The sequence below is a fragment of the Coturnix japonica genome, chromosome 9 (genome assembly GCF_001577835.2).
Source record: "Coturnix japonica isolate 7356 chromosome 9, Coturnix japonica 2.1, whole genome shotgun sequence".
Classification (NCBI taxonomy): Eukaryota; Metazoa; Chordata; class Aves; order Galliformes; family Phasianidae; genus Coturnix; species Coturnix japonica.
The window spans coordinates 14,277,881-14,297,111 of record NC_029524.1 but is presented as its reverse complement, the minus strand read 5'-3'; the positions used below and the strand labels follow the sequence as shown (position 1 = coordinate 14,297,111).

Genomic DNA, 19,231 nt, shown 5'->3' with positions numbered 1-19,231 from the left:
TGAGCCTGACGTAAGTTCAGACAGCACTAAGTTTCATTTTTGTTTAGCATTACAAGCTGGTGCTCTCATATCAAACAACTTAAGTGTATAACTGTGTGAAATAGAGGCATAACGTAAGTAAAAATTATCTCAGTTACCCTGAAGAAATCAAAGGAAATTGAAGTAGTAGGTGTTTGGTTTGTAGACTTGCTGCAGGGGTTTTTTGTTTCAAGTTCTATTTCTTTGGCCTAGAGACAGTGCAGTTCAACTAAAACTGCGTTGGCTTGGCACTACTTGTAAAACTAACTAACTAAAGCATTGGTATTTTAGAAGGCACAATTGATCTTTCCCAGCAGTTACTACAAAGTGAGACCAGAGGATTATCAGTTCAATTTTTAAAAAAAAAGAGGTATACAGTTAAGTGTGAGTTTTTTGAACACAATGAGGTGATCTTAATAATCAGATAATGGTATCTGCAAGGCTTAGTCTAATGACTGATATCTGATAATGACTAACGTGTGCTGCCTTACCTCCTCCTCGTCGACAGGTTCTCATCGCTTTCACTCATAACCAGGACTCTGCTCGATCCCCCTTGGCTCGCTTCATGCATCACTTCAATCTGCACAAAAGCATATACAATGCAAAAACACTTTGTTGCTGATACTTCTATTTAGGGAATTCTTTACAAGAATAAAACTCCATCATAGCCAATGTAGTACAGAAGCAGTGGTGAGTCACTTGGTAAGTTAGAATAATTTGCTTAGATGTACAAGTTATAAATCAAAAGTAACTTTTGTCTCTATTTGTCCAATTCTGTTGGCTTTGGGGTATTCTTAACTCTGTGTCTTGGGAACTTCCAGTATAAGAAGTGAATTTATCTCCTTAAGTAGGTCATCGTAGGCATAAAGGTTTGTTCCTTCGGCTCTGAAATACTGTTTTTTGGTGTGTTTTTTTTTCCTGCCTGAAGCCAACAAAATTAGGACATTATTTTTAAAGTCTTCTGAGCAGTGCCAACCAGAGAAGTCTGGGAAATCTACCTTGTGCCTCTGAGAAATTCGTTGTTGTATTGATAACTGTATTATATTATACAGCATGAAACCTCAAACACACAGCACTGTGCATGTGTGCAAACACTGGTCCTAAACTGTGATGGACTGGAGCTTTGCCTACTATTTTAATATGTATTAATGTACTTCTTTGTCCAGTCTTACAGAGTTGAAACATTTCAAGTGCATTCCAGGCAAATTTTATGTAGGTTTTCCCTCCCTTTGCCTGTAGCTTTAGAGCTAAGCGCTATTTGGACTCACAGGATACTTTATTTCAGTGAAACAAATCGGGTGGTGATCTGGCAGATAATCTAAACTCCATCACAAAGATTTTAAGTTCTTAAGCAATTGAGGAGCTGCTTCTAGAAGTTAATAGTGCCCTATATTTATTCTGTATAGATAAATTATTTACCTATTTTGATAATGATGTAATCCATTAGTAAACTATTATATCAACAATACATACATGAGTAAAAATCTTAATGCTGGCATCAGAATAACTTTAAAACTGCAATATTAAGTGCAGAAAAGGCTTTGCAGAGAATTAACTTGCAAATATATATATATTTTTTCTATTTTAAAAATAAGTATAAATATGTAAACGTATGTCCCCAGAACGTGAAGACTCCTACCTTAATTCCACCTTTAGTCTTCTTAATGCTTTTCTTTTTTGATAACTCTGCATCAGAGATGGTCTTTGGAGGACAAGTAATTTCTGCAGACCTCCTGTTGGTAGCTGAAGGAGTCAGAAAGATAATAACATTAGAAAACTGGTGCTGAAAGTTGGGATCCTACTTTGAAATAAAAGCAGTGAGCAGCATTCCTTTCCATTCATTGGGAACTGGTATCTGGCTTAGAGAACAGAATTGTAGTTGTGGAGGTGAAGGAGCAGCTGGCACCAGGGAGTGGACTGTGGTGTTTGGTGCTCCACTGTGACTCGAACTGGCATGTACAGTTCAGTGCTGTAATGACTGCTGCAGTTTTGCTTCCTCCTTGGCAACCATCCTTAAAGTAGCACAAATAAATTGTAGCCAACTGAGTCAGTGTTTGGATAACTTCCACTGGGATCATTTCTAAGCTCATGGTTTGCTACTTGTTAGGTTTTGCAAAGACAGCATGTTTTTGTTTTGGAAATAGGTTGATGAAGTCAGATTACAAGGGACTGCTTCTCATACAGTTTCATGACATGAGTAAGCCTGAAAAGAGTAAATATGCAAGTATTCAGGAAGTCGCTGATCATGTATGTATGCACCAACAGAGAATCTGAGGAAATGATTTCAGGCAATGCTCTGTTGTGCCAGGTTTGTTTGGCCCTGCAGGCTCTGAAAACTTGATGACAGCAAGTTGTCCAGTGCTACTAGAAAATCATCCTTAACAAATTAACCTCACATCCTGAGACTGCTATCCAAGGAAAAGCGTTAGAATGAATTAGGAGAATTGCATAGTCAGCTTGAGTAGAAAATAATTTCTCAGTTACAGTTTGTATCTTTAGTTGTACTAAACTGATGGTAAGTACACTATGTGTGTTATGTGAGTACAATGCAAATGGTGCTCCTTCCTTTTCTTAGTTGCTGAACTGATATAGGCAAGTATGCATGTTATGGTAAAAACACATACAGGTACCAGGTGAAATGATGAAAGTAGCTGGGTCAGGCAGTACAAAAACACTGCAGTTCTGAGAGTTTGGTTTTAATTCTCCAAAAGTTTTCTAACTGAATAAGAACTTTTCCAGAAATAAAAACTGGTGTTCTCAATGCATCTAGAAGCATTTTGTTCATCAAACTGGGCTATAATAATTTTCTCTCTTTCTCTGGGAGAAACCATGGATTACTCTTAAAGAGATGCTCCTTGATCCAGCAAATTACCCAGGACAGTCTTTAGCTTAGTCGTGGCTTCAGCAGTTTGACACATCTCAGAAGGAAGAATGCAGAAAAAATCAAATGTAGCCACTTGTATTTTAGGGGAGGCAAATTGATTCAGGTTGTCACATCAAAAAAGTATCCTTTTTTAATTTGACCCAGAAATGAAAACAGGAAGCAATCTGGTTTTGGTTATGCATCATATTTTACACTATTGTCTGGTCTATATCCAGAAAGTGCTTCATGTCACTATATTTAAGTAGTTTTTGAGATAATTTATAAAGAAACAGCCCAAATAGCAGCCAATGATTATTGCACTAATTGTGGCAGAACTAGAAATGCTTAATAGGGGAAATTCCCCTCTAAGATTCAGTACAGTTGGCTGTCTCAAGGTCAGAGAAAGCTGAGCATAAAAGCCACCTACAGGAAGCACAAAGGCTCAGAACAAGTGCACAATCTAAGGGTCTGCATGTTGTCAAGATGTTTTCATTTCATTGCTATACTGGATTCCCCTGGATATTAGGTTAAAAAATCTAATTTTGAACTGGGTAATATTTTAAATCGTTTGCTGCTGCTTTAAAAGTAAATATTGTTAAAGAGCATTGTACATAGAGTTAAATTTTTATTGCAAGGCTATTTGCAATAATAGGAGGCTTATGTTTATTGCTTTCATTCACTTGGTAGACTACTTTGCTTCTCTTGTGGGCCTTTGATACTGCTTACTTGTTTTTTATGAACAAGTTGCATGATAAATATGGAACTTTTTTTCTATTAGAGCAAATGCAACTCATCAGTTAGCAAGAGACAAGTCATGCAGTCAAGGGTTATGACACATAGACAACAGTTCTAACATGCTCAAAGCTCTCTCAGGTAATATTGCGCTTTACATTCAGGTTGTGTTAATTTCCCAGTCATGTGCTTCCCCATCCTTTCCTTGTGTGGGAGAGTTTGTGCATTCTCATGATCACCCATAACAAAATCAAAGACCTTCAGCAAGAGCAGTGAAGGAAATGACCAGTCTGCCAAACTGTTCATAGGGGCTTTGCAGCATGTGCTGTTCCACAGAAATGATTTACTGGTGGTTTTCTATGCTGGTGATGACAAAACAGCACGTTAAGGCAATTAAAGAAACGCCAGAGCATCTAAGATTCATCATCAAATGGCTTGATACAGAAACTATTTTCCATTCTTAGGCAATATAATCTCTGCTTCTCTGCTCTATTGAGCCTCTTGAAAATCTGCCCATCAAGGAAGCATCGAGTGCGAGGCCCCCTGCAAGTGGAATATTGTTCTGTAAGGAGACGCACTGCTCAGTTTCCTCAGACTTGGCCCAATGTGATAGCAGCCTTACAGCCTCAAAATGGAAAGCACCTTTTCTTTTATAGAAATATCTTAAGCTGTTGAATGGTTTCCCAAGAACCATATATGAAAATCACATTCATCATCTTTTCTGAGTCAGCTAATCTCTGCTGCTTCATTTCCCCTGTACCCATCCCCAGACTCTTGAAAGATATTCTCCTTTAATCCTCTATCCAGATGTTATTAGTTAGTGAGTGTTACACATTAGTGACTGTGAGGAATGCTGGAAGGGATCCAATGAGCAGTCACACACAGTTAAATGGGGTGGAACCAGTTTAGTTTTTGTTATTTAAAAGACTGAAAAGCCTCCAGCTGTTTTCCCTCCATATGAATTTCATATTCCAATTTGGTCTTCAAATATGCCTATAAGGGTGAGTCATGGATTTTGCATGTGTGATGTGCTGCTGCAAATGATATTCTTTCCTTAATGAGCTAACAGCAATTTTGACTTCTCTGCTCCTGTACTTAACATTTATGCTGCACACAAGAAATCCCTAAGTGAATATTTTACAGCATTTAGGAAAGATGCCAGAAGTAAAGCAACACATGCAACCCTAATTTTGCCCTTTTTCTGCTAAGGCATCTTGATCCAACCATCGATGAGTGTTTCACACATGTATTATTTTCTCTCTCCCTCCCGAAGGATCCTTGCCTCATTCAGTGTATGGAATCAAAACACTGAATTAATGAGCCTCAGTATTCCAGTTCATCTGTATTTCTCAGTGGGGGCCCAGAGCCTTACTGTCCTTGCAATATATCAGTCTCTGCTCTGAAAATAGATATGCTTATTTTTTTTAATGGTCCTTTTTACAATTCTTGTGCTTCACAAACATCCACTGAGCTTTTTTTCCCCCCCACACAATACTTCTCAGAGATATCAAGGCTGATATCAACTACACTAAGATCTGAGCGCTATAGCTAAAGATCGAAGGAGATGAGACTAATCTGGAACACCAACTTGACATTTTTAAAATGGGACTTTCAGATTATTAAAGATGATATGCTGTTTAATATGTTCAAGAGCATATGCCCTGCCCAGCAATTCTGATTGCAGTCTTTCACTGTAGACCTTCTTACATAGCAGCACTAGTTAGTAAAATTCAGTGGTTTTGTTTTGACTAAGTTGATGCCCACGTGAGTTTTCAACAGGGTTGGAACCTTTACACTTACTTCATCAGCTTCTCTCCCTCTCATGTCAGAGAGAGTAAAAGCAATAGAAAATAGTCACAAATGAAAAAAATCCAACCCACAGTGATAGTTTCATTTCTCTCCTTTGCTCTCACTAGGTACGTGACTGTAAGTACAGATGGAAACAGGCAGAAACTCACTGCTGTGTTGCACAAAGAGAGAATGGGAGACAGTGCCCTGCTTGGAGCTTAAACTGCAACAAGATGATACTCCAAGGAAACAAGCAGTGCAGGAGGAAAAGAGACATATTTTGTCACTGGGTGCCATACATTTTGGCTGACAACAAAGGAAATGAACTGAACTGTAATAAGTTCATCCTCAATGAACACGTACGAGCTGAGAAGATTTTTTTTCCAAGTGCACAAAACTCCACCAAATCCAAAAGGAGGAACAAAATCAACTGGCACTGCAATGTTTCAGCTTTGGCCACTAAGGTTACTAAAACAAAGGAGGTTTTAGCCTTCTTCACTGAGAGAGCTGAACTATTTCTATTGAATTTTTCAAAGAAAATGACAGGCTGAATAAGGGAGCCTTTAGGAAAATTTCATTGCAGAGAATTGAAAATTGGAAGAATTAAAAAAGAATGAAAAGAGAAATGCTGACTACAGTCAACCTTAATAATGTATATTATCTTAAAGGACCCTTGCAACCCAAACCATCCTATGATTCTTTGTAGCATATCCTACCATGCCTGACTACCTACTGGCAGCACTATTCTGGATAGCAGCATGACTTTGTGAACCTATCCCAATTCAGTCCCCCCTGAGGAACTCTGTACAGAAATGCAGTCCACAAACTGCCAGAATGATGCTGTGAAAAGTAAACTTGAGCAAAGGCATTTCTCTGAAGTGCCACATCTTTCCTTCCAACACAAAAAGGCCATTAGCAGTATTCATGCAGGCTTCCACTGGTAACACACAGACATTTTCTTTAAGTTATACGTCATACATACGACTAAAAAATCTCAAGGCTTTTGTTCTAAAAGGGTCAGTAGAATTTCCTGTCTTTTCTAGGTTGATCTATGAGTAATATTAAAGCATATTCTCATAGATAACACTAGCACCAAGTGGAACTGGTACAGACTTTTTAAAGTTGTAGAGCTAAGACTGCCAATAGTCACCAGAGAACATAAGGGCATCATTACAAGAAACTATCACGTCATTTCCCTGATAGAAGTCCACCCTTTTTCTCATACCAGCTCTGCCCGTGTCTCCTACACACATGCACAGATAAAATGAAATGTGCTACAGGAGTATTTCATGCTTAAGCATTCATATCTTTTAAGATTTTTTCCATCAGCACACCAAATTGGGTTGAATTTACCCTATCACTCCTTGTTAGGAAAACAGAGAGTCAGCAAGTAAAAATAAAACTAAACTAAGCAAAATGTATTCTGGAATGAATAAAGCTTCATTCCTTTCACAGACAACTATTTCAGTTCTGCCGTGGCACTGTTACATCTGCTGCCTAGGGACAAAAGCCCCTCTTTCATGTTTTCTACTCCTGTTGACTACATATTATTGTCTTTGCCTGCCTTTCTATTTACTGAGCCAAGGAACATGGTTGTTTCCTGTTCCCATATTCTATTTTGCAAATTTTTAGGGATGTTCAGGCACATTCCAGGTAACAAATAAGAATGAGTTACAGTAACTGATTCAAGGAATTGCTCTTAGCCTCTCAGGTTTGCATGATAATTCTCTATAAATTCTACCCATGTAGAAATGCTGACTGTGTTGCCCCCATGAATGTGAAGAAGGCACAGAGGAAATCCCAACAGAAGGTAGCTTCAAGAAGAACAGAATATCACAGCCTCATTTTCAAGGCTTGGAGTAGGACTCAGCATTCTCATTTCTATTCTCAGCCACATCTCAGACTCAGACTGTGAAACCCCTTGGTGAATCACTTGCTTTACTTAAGCTTCAGTTTTCTTTCCGCAAAAGAGAGGTGAAAATACTTACCAGCCGCACAGTATTTGCAAAGTGCTTTGGCATTCTGAGGGAAGGGGCAAATTCAAAGAATGATGCTTTGTAATGGACCACCAGATAAGACCCAAAGGATGCCATTAAACACTACATGGAAACATATATGTACTGTTCATGGCACTTAAAGTAACTGTTTCTACAGTTTATCATGGGGCTTAAACAGTCAGAGACTCTGTGAGGAGTTATTCTACATCAATCACACTTCTAGCAGAAGATTCCCTATAAAAAGCCCTTGGCTAAAGGCACGTGCTAACCTCCAAACAGGAAACTTTCTGTAAGTTCCAAGAAGCAGCAATGTTCAACTCATAATTACTAAAGAACAACACTAGAAAATGAATAAATGGTTGCAAAGAGGAGAAAACAACAATACTGCATGTGCATTGTAAAAAATATCTTCATGCTTGCTTCACATACTTGCAGTGACTTATTGTGTTTGCATTTCCAGTGAAGGATTAGCAATATCTGATGATAAGAAACTCTACACTCTGTAGATGAGACTTAAGAAGAGCCTGTTTGTTTTTTTTTTAAACCATCCTTGTTTGTGTGCTTGCAGAGCTCCATTATTTCACATTCATTTTTAACTTCTGGGCCTACAAAGCTGACACTGAACATCAGTCAGGTGCAAGTTTTCATCCTGATGAAAAAAATTAAGCATGAACATGCACAAAAAAAAAACCAAAAAACCAAAACCAAAACCAACACTACTGAGTATCTGGATGCAAATATTAATGGCCCACCTACTCCTGCTGGTCTGGTAGTCTTTGGTGATGCTCGTTTCGGGGAAGATTCAGGATGTGGGGCGACAGGTTGTACTGGCCGGGTCTGTTTGGCTGCTAGCTTCTTCAGACTCACTTGTCTCTTGTCAAACATTTCTTGTACATCTTCTAGTTTTTGTAAAATCTTTTGGGCATTGGCCTAGGCAAAGAAAAGGCAAACAGTAGATGGTAAGTGCTGGACTAAGCAAATTAAGATGGGACTTGGGTTACTCAGATTTGGTATATTAGAGCTAAAGATAATGCAACCCAACCCACGTATTTTGCATAGATCTGTTTCACCAAGTAGGGCATTGTGAGTCATGGAATTTTCTGGCACTACCCTAATGAAGTATGTGTTATTTTAGAACTGCACATATGAGTAAAACCTCTAGTCCCAAGTATTCACCCCTGTGCCCTTTCACTGTGGGGAAATAGGCATATTTGTACAGACTCTCATACAGCCCAGTAGTCTCTCATGTGCAAGACAGTCACTGTTTTGTGAGTGCATACAACTTTGAGGTGTTTTACCTTTATTTCAGGTGTGAGAATCGTATCAAACTGATTGTAGAACTCCTTTGGGTTCGAGAGTTGGTGCTCCTTTGCTGTTGCCAGGAACTTCTCTATTTCAACTAGTGCAGTTTCAGCTCCCTCTTGTGACTGGCACTTGTCCACAGCTTGGGAAGCTAAGAGGTAGATTCCAGCTTCACACCATTGGCTTGCCTTTAAAGAAGAATGGCACAATAAGGACTCCGTTGTCACTGAAAGTCCATGTTGTGAAGTGCCATTTCTATCGCCCCATGAGATACAGATTTGCGCTAATGTGTCACTAAAGGGAATGAATGTTACTTCCTAGCATGCAACAGGCCCTGTCCACAACACACCCCACCTAAGAGACACAGAACACCAGCAAATTAAACCCACCTCTCATGGGATAGATAGATGGTAAAGTAACACAAAATAATAACATTCTGAGCAAGGAGGAAGAATGCTACTATAGTTGCTGCAAATCAAATCTTTCTGCTGTACCACCTCATTTTGGTGTTTAACCACACAGTTACCCAAAAACAAATATTTAAACGATATGAAGATTCTCTAAAACATTTTTGATTCATCAAACTCAGTTACAAATACTCCAAAGCAGGTCTGCAGAATAATTTCTGGTAATTCCTTTAAGGAATTAGCATGCAGACATGCTCAGAGCATTTAGCTTTCTATTCCAGCTGGATACTATAAACTGAAAAACAAAAGTTAAAAAAAGCCCCAAACAACCAGCAGAAAGCTGTTTATTTTTCAGTATCAGAATGAGTTTGTTTCTCATTTCAAATTTAGCCCTATCTCAATTCTTTCATGATCTTAAGACCATAATCACAGGAAGCATCTGCTATGGTTTTTATAGCAATAGTTTCTGAATGAAATGGAGAAAAGAAAAAAAAAGAAAAGAAAAAGCAAAAAGTAAATCTTTGTCTAAGTTGCCTATGCATATAAAAAGATTTATTTTCAGTAGAGCCTTCAGTAGGGCTGTACTCCAAAAAGACTCACTCACCTTATCTAATTGCTTATGCAGCTCGAGAGACTTCCCCAAAATATCATACTTTTTCTTGGTCTCGTTAGTAAAGTCATCGCAAATACGCCTGAGTTCAACACACTTTGGTCTAATGGAGTCAACTGCATAATGGTTGTTTTGGATGAGCTGTTCTCCATGGAGAGCTAGAGTCTGGGCTTTCTCCAAAGGTTCCTGTGAAATTAATGAGAATCAAATCAAAGTTACATTTAAATGGAGATGTGTAGGTAAAGGCAATGCAAAACTAATGTCTGGAGCAGCTAGAACACTATATTGAACACAGACCTGTCCTTTTTCTTCCAGTTGTTTCTGTTCCCTCAGGAGGTGTTCTACTCGAGACACACTGTCTCCAACATCAGAAAAACCTGCTTGTGCTTCCATGAGATTATCCAGCGTTAATTTTACCTAAAACAAACAAAAGTAAAAAAAGAAAAACAACAAAGCAGACACATCACAAGACGCTCATAAAATTACAACAGATCTATGACTTCAAAACATCGATCCCCATCTTTTACAGTTGTCTGCATCTCAAGTTTAGTTTTTGAGTTCCTTTCAAAACGCTAAAGAATGAGGAACCAACCAAATAATTCTCTAAAGAACTGCTCCCATTTTTTGGATTTATTTAGACCCAAACAGTTCTGAAGATCTACGATCCTGGAATCTGTCTTGCTGTATTATTCCATCCTTTGCATTCATGGTTGGGCATTCCATTTTTGTTTTCCACTGACTTAGGAGGGCTGGGTGCCCAGCATCGCAGAATAAATGATACTTGGTAGCACCACACATAAACACACAATGATTTATCATGAAGTTTGTGTTTCACGTTTTGGCCTAAATGGCGGGCATTTTCTTCACTGTGTTTTATTGAAATGTTGTAAGAGATTGGATTATTACAAAGAATTAAACTATTGAATATGCTATAAACTATGAATATTTTATTTTATAATGAATGGCTTCTCTCCTGACTGCTTTCTTAGAATGTCATTTTCCTTTAAGAATAGACAAGATTTGACCATATTTACCAAAGACCAGAACTGACCATCCAGTGACTTACTTCTCTAAAATCATGTTCAAAGTGACGAAGCTGCAAGCATTGTTCAAGTTTTAGGTGATGCCTGGTCCAAAACTGATCAAAAGCCTTTTCTGTTTCATCCAACTGAGCCAACAACCTATCAAGAAATTAGAATGAAAAACAGTTATTTTCTATGGTTTATTTCTTTAACTTACATCAGTTGATGGCAAAAAGCACAATTTGGAGATGGTGGTAAGCCTGTACCTATGGAAGATGCAGAACAATGTTTGATGTCAATCTTCCCTTGAGAAAAAGGGAACAAAAACTGAAGCAGAATAGACAGAAGTGTGATGATGACAGATAACTATATGGATCTACTGTCCCTCCTCCTGACCTGCAACAGGAATACGGACCTGCCCCATGTGCTGGCAGCCAGAGACAGCTGTCTCTCCCCAGCTTCAACCTAAATGTTCAAAGATAATTAGCTCCCAGCTAATACAGATTGAATACAATACAATTGTTAATTTATGGAATGCTTAAAGCAGAACTCTACAAGTTGTTTATTTTCATCGCCCATCAGAACTAGGCAACAACTGAATCATTTTTTCTCGTCCATCTCTCCTAAACACAATGGTTTAGAAGCTCATAATGCCTTCCATTGGCAGCGTTTCACTTCATGTAAATAATGAAATGTTTATTCACAACGAAATCAGTATCAAGTGAAGTGTGTCCAACAGCACACTAGTGAGTCATTCTCACAGTCTCTCAATCATCTATTATGTATATTACAAAGTAGAACCATTTAAATAGGACAAGAAGAAGAAAAAAAAAAAAGAATAAAAGACATTATTTTCTGAATATCCCTGAATATCCTATTTTCTAATATCTAACCATCCTTCAGTCAGGCAGGGGACCAGGCAAATGCAGTGGGTGCTGGAACCAGGATAAATCAGGGCAAATACCAATAATTCTTTCACATTGCTGTCAGAAACAAGTTCTGTTTTCAATCTATCCATGAAAAATCTACTTTTAATCAACGCTACTCTTTGAATTCAAGACGAATTCACAAATTCCTTCATTAATTAAAGGAAGACTGATTAAAGGATTTCAGAGCAGCCAGTAAAAAATATCAGTTTGACATTTGGAAGCTTTGTTCTCACTGAATGCAGAAACATTGAAACTAGTGTGATATTTCTCTATCTACTGAATTACATGGAACAGCAGAAACTTCTAAGCAGTGACTAAAATCTTTGTAATAACCAGCACCATAGGAAGGAACTGTAATTACTCTCTTCATACATTTGTGAAGGTGCATATTTCAGACTATCATCTACATCTGATCCTCCCCCAGTGTTTCCACAGACATGCATGAGCACATACTCTTTCAGGTCACATGGATTCAGATGTCACAAACTAGGCACAGAAACATGGAAGATGTTATGGGGAAAATAAGTCCCACACCAAATCTTCCACTGGGTGGGTAGTGGTCAAACCAAAAATTACCATGAAATTCAGGACTTGTTTGAACATACTTTTCCAGTTTAATCCAGTAAGTCCTACTTAGTTATGTATCCAGTAAACCATCAGTAATTGAACTGGTGGGAATTTATGGTGTCTATATTTAAATAATTTAAGTAAGGACATAAATGATATTTGCATTTCTTAGGAATAAATTAGCAACCTGTGCAAGTTAGTCTATCTTCACTAACCTTTCCACTGTTGCCACATTTTCCAGTTCATCTGGACTGAGTTTGCTGTTGGCACTTCGGGTGACTGGCTCCCTAATGCACGTCAGTAGTGTGGCCCCCTGCTTCACAGCCAGTTTTAGCTCATCCTGAGGAACAAAGAACAAGCCAAATTGTATGTACATATTTTAAGAACACTCCCATCTCCTAGGTGGACAACATAGTAAAGCTAAAAGAGGATACTTCTGTAGGTAGTAAATACTAGGAACAAAAAACACACCAATGCTTACCAATAATTATGTCTTTCTGTGAATGCAGAGACTAAATCTATTCATTTTGAACAGTATATGTATTTCTGAGTAAAAGAATATTGCCTAATTTCTGAGTAGATTGCATTTCTGACCAGGAAACTTTCAGAATAGAATATTGTAGCATGCATTACACGTGTGCTATTCAGCCAGCTGCAACATCACACTCCTTAATGGAATTTCTTTAAACAACATTATGCCAGCTGCCAAGGAGTCAACCACAGGAAAAGGTATCTTCTTAGCATAAAAGATGAACAACAAAAAGGCCAATAAGGCTTAAAAATTAAGGTAAGGAGTCTCCACTTTGCTGAACAGATGAATAGATGAGAAACTTAACATGAGCCAGCAGTGCGCTCTGGCAGCCCGGAAAGCAAATGGGATCCTGGGCTCCATCAGGAGAGGGGTGGTCAGCAGGGATAGGGAGGTGATCGTCCCTCTCTACTCTGCTCTTTTGAGGCCCCATCTGTTGTACTGTGACCAGGTGTGGAGCCCTCAGTACAAAAAAGACATGGAGATTTTGGAAAGGGTCCAGAGGAGGGACAGGAAGATGATGAGGGGGCTGGAGCACCTCCCCTATGAGGACAGGCTGAGGGAGTTGGGTTTGTTCAGCCTGGAGAAGAGAAGGTTGCGGGGTGACCTCATTGCAGCCTTTCAATACCTGAAGGGAAGTTACTCCCAGGAGGGGAGTAAACTCTTTGAAAGGGCTGACAATAGCAGGACACGGGGAAATGGTTTTAAGTTGAAGGAGGGAAGATTTAGGTTGGATATTAGGGGAAAGTTCTTTACTAGAAGGGTGGTTAGGTCCTGGAACAGGCTGCCCAGTGAGGTTGTGGATGCCCCGTCCTTGGAGGTGTTCAAGACCAGGTTGGACAGGGCCCTGGGCAACCTGATCTAGTAAATGTGTATGTTTGGTGGCCCTGCTAGGCAGGGGGGTTGGAACTACATGATCCTTGAGGTCCCTTCCAACCCAAGTAATTCTGTGATTCTGTGAACACTTCTTGAATAAAACTCTCCAGAAATGCTTTATGTAGCAGCTTTAGAGCTGTAGAAGAAGCTTTAGAGTGTGAAGAAAGCTACAATAAAAATGTAATCAAAGAGGAGATTGGCATTAAGAGCCAGGCTCCTGCACGTGGGAAAAAACATTATCTTTTGGCTCAAAGCAATAGAGGCAAGGCAATTCCTGACAGCATGAAGAATTCCGAGTACTCCTTCTGACCAGTCTTTGGTACCCAGCAAAACTGCTGTAAAAGCTTTTCAGAAGCCATGGCAATTCCTTGGGTTCTGAAGGCAATTATTAGTCTGTGGCTGCTGGAAGTAAATAATGACATTTTCTTATCTTCCTCTAGAAAGAATCAGAATAGCTAACAAGTCTTGCTGTTTATGGGAGGAAATCTCCAGGATCTTACTGTTTTTTTATGGGTAGAATCTCCATTCTTCATTCCCAATTAAGCTAATGGTCATTTCTGTACTTGTCCTAAAACAATAAATTTCCTTTTAATGTTTAACCTAAGGTGCTTATTGACAGCAATGACGTTTTCTTTTGAGTCTTTTGAGTGCAAAGCTAAACAGGCAATAGGCTGTTTTTTGTGGTTTTAAACCATTCCGTAATATTTCAGTCATCATCTAAATAGATCACTATCTCTTCCTGGATTATTCTTAAGGATGTTCTCCACACCTGTTCCAATATGAGTTCATCCTCTCTGAAGAAAACATCATCAGGAGCCCATTCTGTTCTAGTTGTGATCTCATTATACCCTCCTATATAGCAGCAGTGACACTTCCCTGTTCTATCATTCCTGAAACTGTGGAGTCCTTTTCCATAGCTGTATTAATTCCCTGAATCCAATTTTCTTCTCCTATTCAGTGGTTTTCAGATGATGGAATCCCAAATGATGGCATAAAACTCGTTGAATTAAAAATCATATATTATGCAAACGGAGCTGTCACAAAACACCATTTACCTTCAGCTTGCTATGGTGGTCAGTGTGTGCAGATAGGAGGTCCTCTGTACACTGCACATCATTGGGAAGTTCAGTCTCTGCTAAGTCCGTTCCAAAGGTCTGTAGCATCTGTGCTGTTGTTTTCACTGTCATTGCGAAGTTTTCAATAGCCTGGAATAGCAGAAGCACAGTCACAGACTCCTTACTTACCACTAGCATGTTAGCTATGTTCAGTTCTTCAAACACATTGTGCTGCAGTGCATGTAAAGCTGGCTACGTTGCCTTTTTTCAGCAGATGTGATAGAAGTTACAGGCTGAATCCATCCCATGCCCTGAAGGACCTTGTCACAGGACTACAAGTATTACCATGCCCAAGAACCAGATGGGAAACGTCCACAGCTTAAGAGACATAATGAAACCACAGAGGATATCAGCTTCAAAGCCCAGACGGGAGCTTCAGATCCTTTCCTCATGCTTGCTGGAAGTCTTTGTTGTGTTCAAAGATTTTAATTAAGGTTTTATTTAAGTTAAAGAGACACCACAAGCACATAAGCCAAAGTTTTCTTTTATATTTATACAGTCACTGTTCACTCAGCAGCAATCCATCTTCCTGTAGACTTCTTAAACTGTGCATGTCTCCCCTACCTACCTGTACATGATGTATTCTAGTCACTTCATCCCATCTGGCCCTATTACCACAGTAATATAAGAACTCACTACAAATATAATTAAAATACTCATTGGAGTATCACTTCTTTATCACCTGGGTGCACCAACTTAAATCTTGACAAAACGTTGTGGGTTTACTGAAGAAAGTGAACGTGAGGAAGGCTTAATTGCTCATTAAAGTGATAGTCTTGACCTTTCATTCTGAATAGTGCTAAAGCATATATTAAAATGCAGCCATAAGCTGAAGGCGTATGAATCCAATCAATTATTCAAAAGCTAAGGATGAGGCTAAAGCTCAGCTGAGCAATAACAATATAACATTGTAGGCCTTAGTCCAGGTCAATAGTGAGACATAAATTACTGCTTCTACTATGAACTTTGGGGGAATTTTCTCTGTTTGAGTAATGGATCTCCTCTTTCCAACTCTAGGCTGAAGTGCAGCTGCAGAACTACCACTTAATTGTTGCTTTACATTCACCATCTGGACACTTGTAGGTATAGTCACATGTAAGAGCCACACCAGCACTCACAGTTCGGTGATGTATCCACTGACTGTGGCCATACTCCAGGGTTCCTCCCAGCTCTCGGGTCAGCTGACATTTATCAATATAGCCATGAAGATCAGAGACAGAATTTAGCATGATGATCTGAAACAGATCCAAACACAATGGACAGAGAGAAATAATGAGTCCTTCAATCATGTTCCTAGGATCTGGGTTTGCCTTAAACACACATAACCACGGTGCAGTTCCACCATTGACAGTAATTTCTCATTAGGTATTTGTTCATGAAATTGCCACAGCTTTTTTCCTTTAGATTTTGGCTTTTGAAAGCATATGGCCATTCTTGAACTCCCCATGATTTGACATCACGTTGCTCCTTGCTAGGCCAAAAGCCCATGCTTTAGCTGCATGTATAATGTATATAATGTATACATTATACGTTATATACATGTGAGCATGTATAATGCTCACATAAACTTCCATCAAGAGAACCTTTAGTTTTTATAAGACAGCTCTCTAAGACATATGTGGACATACCCAAGTTAGCTCAAAATTTTGAATGTCCAAAAAGATTCCAACCAAAATCCATATCTTGATCTGCATGTGGGAAAGGTAAGTAATATTTAACACTTATTGCAGTGCCTAATCCCTGCCTACTATTAACCTCTATTTCAACTGTGACAGTTTTAAATAGGATTTGAAATGCAACACTGTCATCAAATAGATTGCTAGAAGCACAATCTCTGGTATAACAGTTGCTAAGATAACACACTGTACCTTATTTAGTACAGGAACATACATTTTCTGAAGTGCTATAAAATTAAAAGATTTTGTTTTGTAACCAAGCATGACTTTCACATGAAATTTGCTTTTTAATCACCAAAAAGCCACCCATACTGAGCTACAGTCACTGCTATCACTGAACATAATTTAACAGCTCATGGTTTCTTTTTGTACTGTTAGTCTGCTGTCTGTTACTAAAGTAGAAGCAGGAAGTGCAGGAACTTTAAACCCAGGTACTGATAAACATAGCAATGGTTGGAACAGAACCATTTGTAAAATGATTTAAAACCACAATTAAAATCCAAAACAATCATATGAAATCACTCCAGTAAAGTCATTGTGGAGTACAGTGTGAGTAAGTTCCAGGATGAAATATCATTAACAATCACCATTCAAGTTTATTTATAAAGCACTTTGAAACCACAGGCAAACACACAGCTAGGAACAGCTCCAAAAAGAGCTCTCATAGAATAATGTCAAACTTAAACCCTTTCAGGATTTATAGCCTGCTTTAAACCACATCCTCATCCACCTGCAGCATATTGCTGCAAAGTGCTAACCTATGTTTTTCACTGGAGTGAGCAGATCTACCTTCGTCTGCATCAGGGGAACAGCTCTACTGAGTTAAGATGTCACTATGTAAACTGAGTCACATTTTATAGCAAGACTGATGTTTCATATGGGATCACATCCATTATAACCCTGTAAAGCATCCACTGGTAATTTACTCTTTGGCATTCCTGCAACTGATAATAGAAAATTCCACAAACACAATTTAAATAAACTGTTACTATACATACAAACAGGCTCTGCCCTTTCCCAGTATGTTTCAACCACTGAAACGAAATGAAAAACAATTTATCTGATCCAGGTAATGGAGCTAGCTGTAAATGTGTCTACGTGCTTCTCAAAGCTTGTTGATCTCATTCAGGTTTCAGTTTAGGCTTTATGGGACCTTGTATATATCACACAGATCCAAGATCACAGTCCCCAGTTGCCACTTGCAATCAAATGATAATTATTTGGTTATGAGAAATTGCTGACATCTAAGAACTGCAGATGTAGAGATAAGGCAAACACATGGACCAAAAAAATCCATGCTTACCGGTACCTTCATTTTAAAGTCATCTCGATAGAGTTTAATGCCTATGTCAGCGATTGCCCTTTGGATAAAGCGTGAAGGACGCAGGACAAATACCAGCTGTAGGTTTCCTGGAAATGCTCCCTGTAAGAAACATAAAATTATTAGAAAGCAAATCTCTGCCTTGAAGAAACGCCAAGGGAATTTTCAGCCAAGTGTTTCCTAAGGGAGTAAAGTGGGGAAGATATACTGAATCTTGGCCAGTCCAGCTGCTAATGATATCAAGTGGTCCATTCAGCACATGTTCAACATCAGTCTCCAAAGCCAACAGAAACACTGGCCTTGGGATTTTACTGCCCAGTCATATATAGATTTCTGGTAGGGATCTGGCACAGAGCTCTGAAGTTTCTTCACTGGTGCACACATATCTGAAGCACAATAAGCCTCCTTTGCACTGCTACACCAAGGGTTGCCTCTTCTATGTTCTGATTCAGCCAGTAGAGGGTAAAATTGACTACTTACAAAGAATGGCTGCCCATGTTGGACTTGGCACAAATTCCCCAGACTGATTTATCTACTCACTCTGAAGAGGATTTTTAATATTTCTAACCTCACATGTTTCTCCCACACACAAACATTCAACATCAGACATGGCCCTGCCTTCACATCTAGCCTACGGCTCCCACACACTCCTCCTCTAAGCTCACCAAGCATAAAAAAAGAACAAGAAGAGGGCAGCTAAAAAAGAATGGTCATCTTTTCATCCTGAGCCTCTGTGTCTAAAGCACTTGTGCCCCACACAGTACATGTTCCAGATAATAGATGTTTTAGAACAGCTGTTTTTATTAATACTGAAAAACAGTGTCTGAACTTGCTTTCACAAATGAGATATAACAAGCTATTGATAGTTTCTAACAGATCACTTACTACCACACAAACACAGATCTACTGGGGTCTGCTTTCTTCACAAGCAGGCCACATAATCACTCCTCACAATGCACAGAAGGGCTCCTCTGTCAGACTCTTCTGGAAACAGCTTCAAATTACTAGAATTCATACTGCAGTCAATCCAGCACATGGAATTTGTACTAACTCAGCAGTAAACAAGGCTGTGTTTTCTGTTACAGCAGCTTCCTCCCTCTCCTATTTAAAACTCAGGAGCTTTGGGGCTGGAGCAAATCTGCATCCACAGCCAAAAAAAAAGGAACTAAAAATGAGCACATGGGAGTTTATCCTGACCTGAAGGTTCAGCAGATAATCTGAATTTCTAGAGGATAAATAGCAAAGACAGGCACTTACTGCTATCCGTGTCAGGGATGCCTTGACTGCGCTCCATTTGTCTCGTCGTCTGTCTATGATGATGATGAATCCAATGCTGGCAGCCTCCAGACTGCACGACAGAAGAAATAAATATGTTAGGTTACATGAAGATACTCCCATTCCAATGAAATGTACTGCAGTAAGATTCAGCGTCTGTTGGATCACCCTCCAAGTCCATTACAAAAAAGCAGTGTACAGTGG

General features: G+C 39.1%; 1 protein-coding gene across 12 annotated transcripts in view; it reads right to left on the bottom strand.

The window, feature by feature from the left end:
* Nucleotides 1-19,231, bottom strand: part of MCF2L2 (MCF.2 cell line derived transforming sequence-like 2) — a 133,488-nt gene that overhangs the window by 63,672 nt on the left and 50,585 nt on the right. For 11 of the 12 annotated variants that reach the window (XR_004308301.1, XM_032446475.1, XM_015871536.2 and 8 more), the window contains 12 exons: nucleotides 19,010-19,100; nucleotides 17,735-17,854; nucleotides 15,874-15,990; nucleotides 14,696-14,845; nucleotides 12,451-12,575; nucleotides 10,784-10,898; nucleotides 10,015-10,134; nucleotides 9,712-9,903; nucleotides 8,697-8,888; nucleotides 8,151-8,328; nucleotides 1,658-1,761; nucleotides 510-598 (listed from right to left, as the gene is read on the bottom strand). Coding sequence is in view for 11 of the 12 variants with exons in the window: in XM_032446475.1 (XP_032302366.1) it covers nucleotides 510-598; nucleotides 1,658-1,761; nucleotides 8,151-8,328; nucleotides 8,697-8,888; nucleotides 9,712-9,903; nucleotides 10,015-10,134; nucleotides 10,784-10,898; nucleotides 12,451-12,575; nucleotides 14,696-14,845; nucleotides 15,874-15,990; nucleotides 17,735-17,854; nucleotides 19,010-19,100 (1,593 nt within the window). In the remaining variant the exon portion in view is untranslated. The remainder of the gene's footprint in view (nucleotides 1-509; nucleotides 599-1,657; nucleotides 1,762-8,150; nucleotides 8,329-8,696; nucleotides 8,889-9,711; nucleotides 9,904-10,014; nucleotides 10,135-10,783; nucleotides 10,899-12,450; nucleotides 12,576-14,695; nucleotides 14,846-15,873; nucleotides 15,991-17,734; nucleotides 17,855-19,009; nucleotides 19,101-19,231) is intronic. The other variant, XM_032446472.1, reaches the window with a different exon arrangement.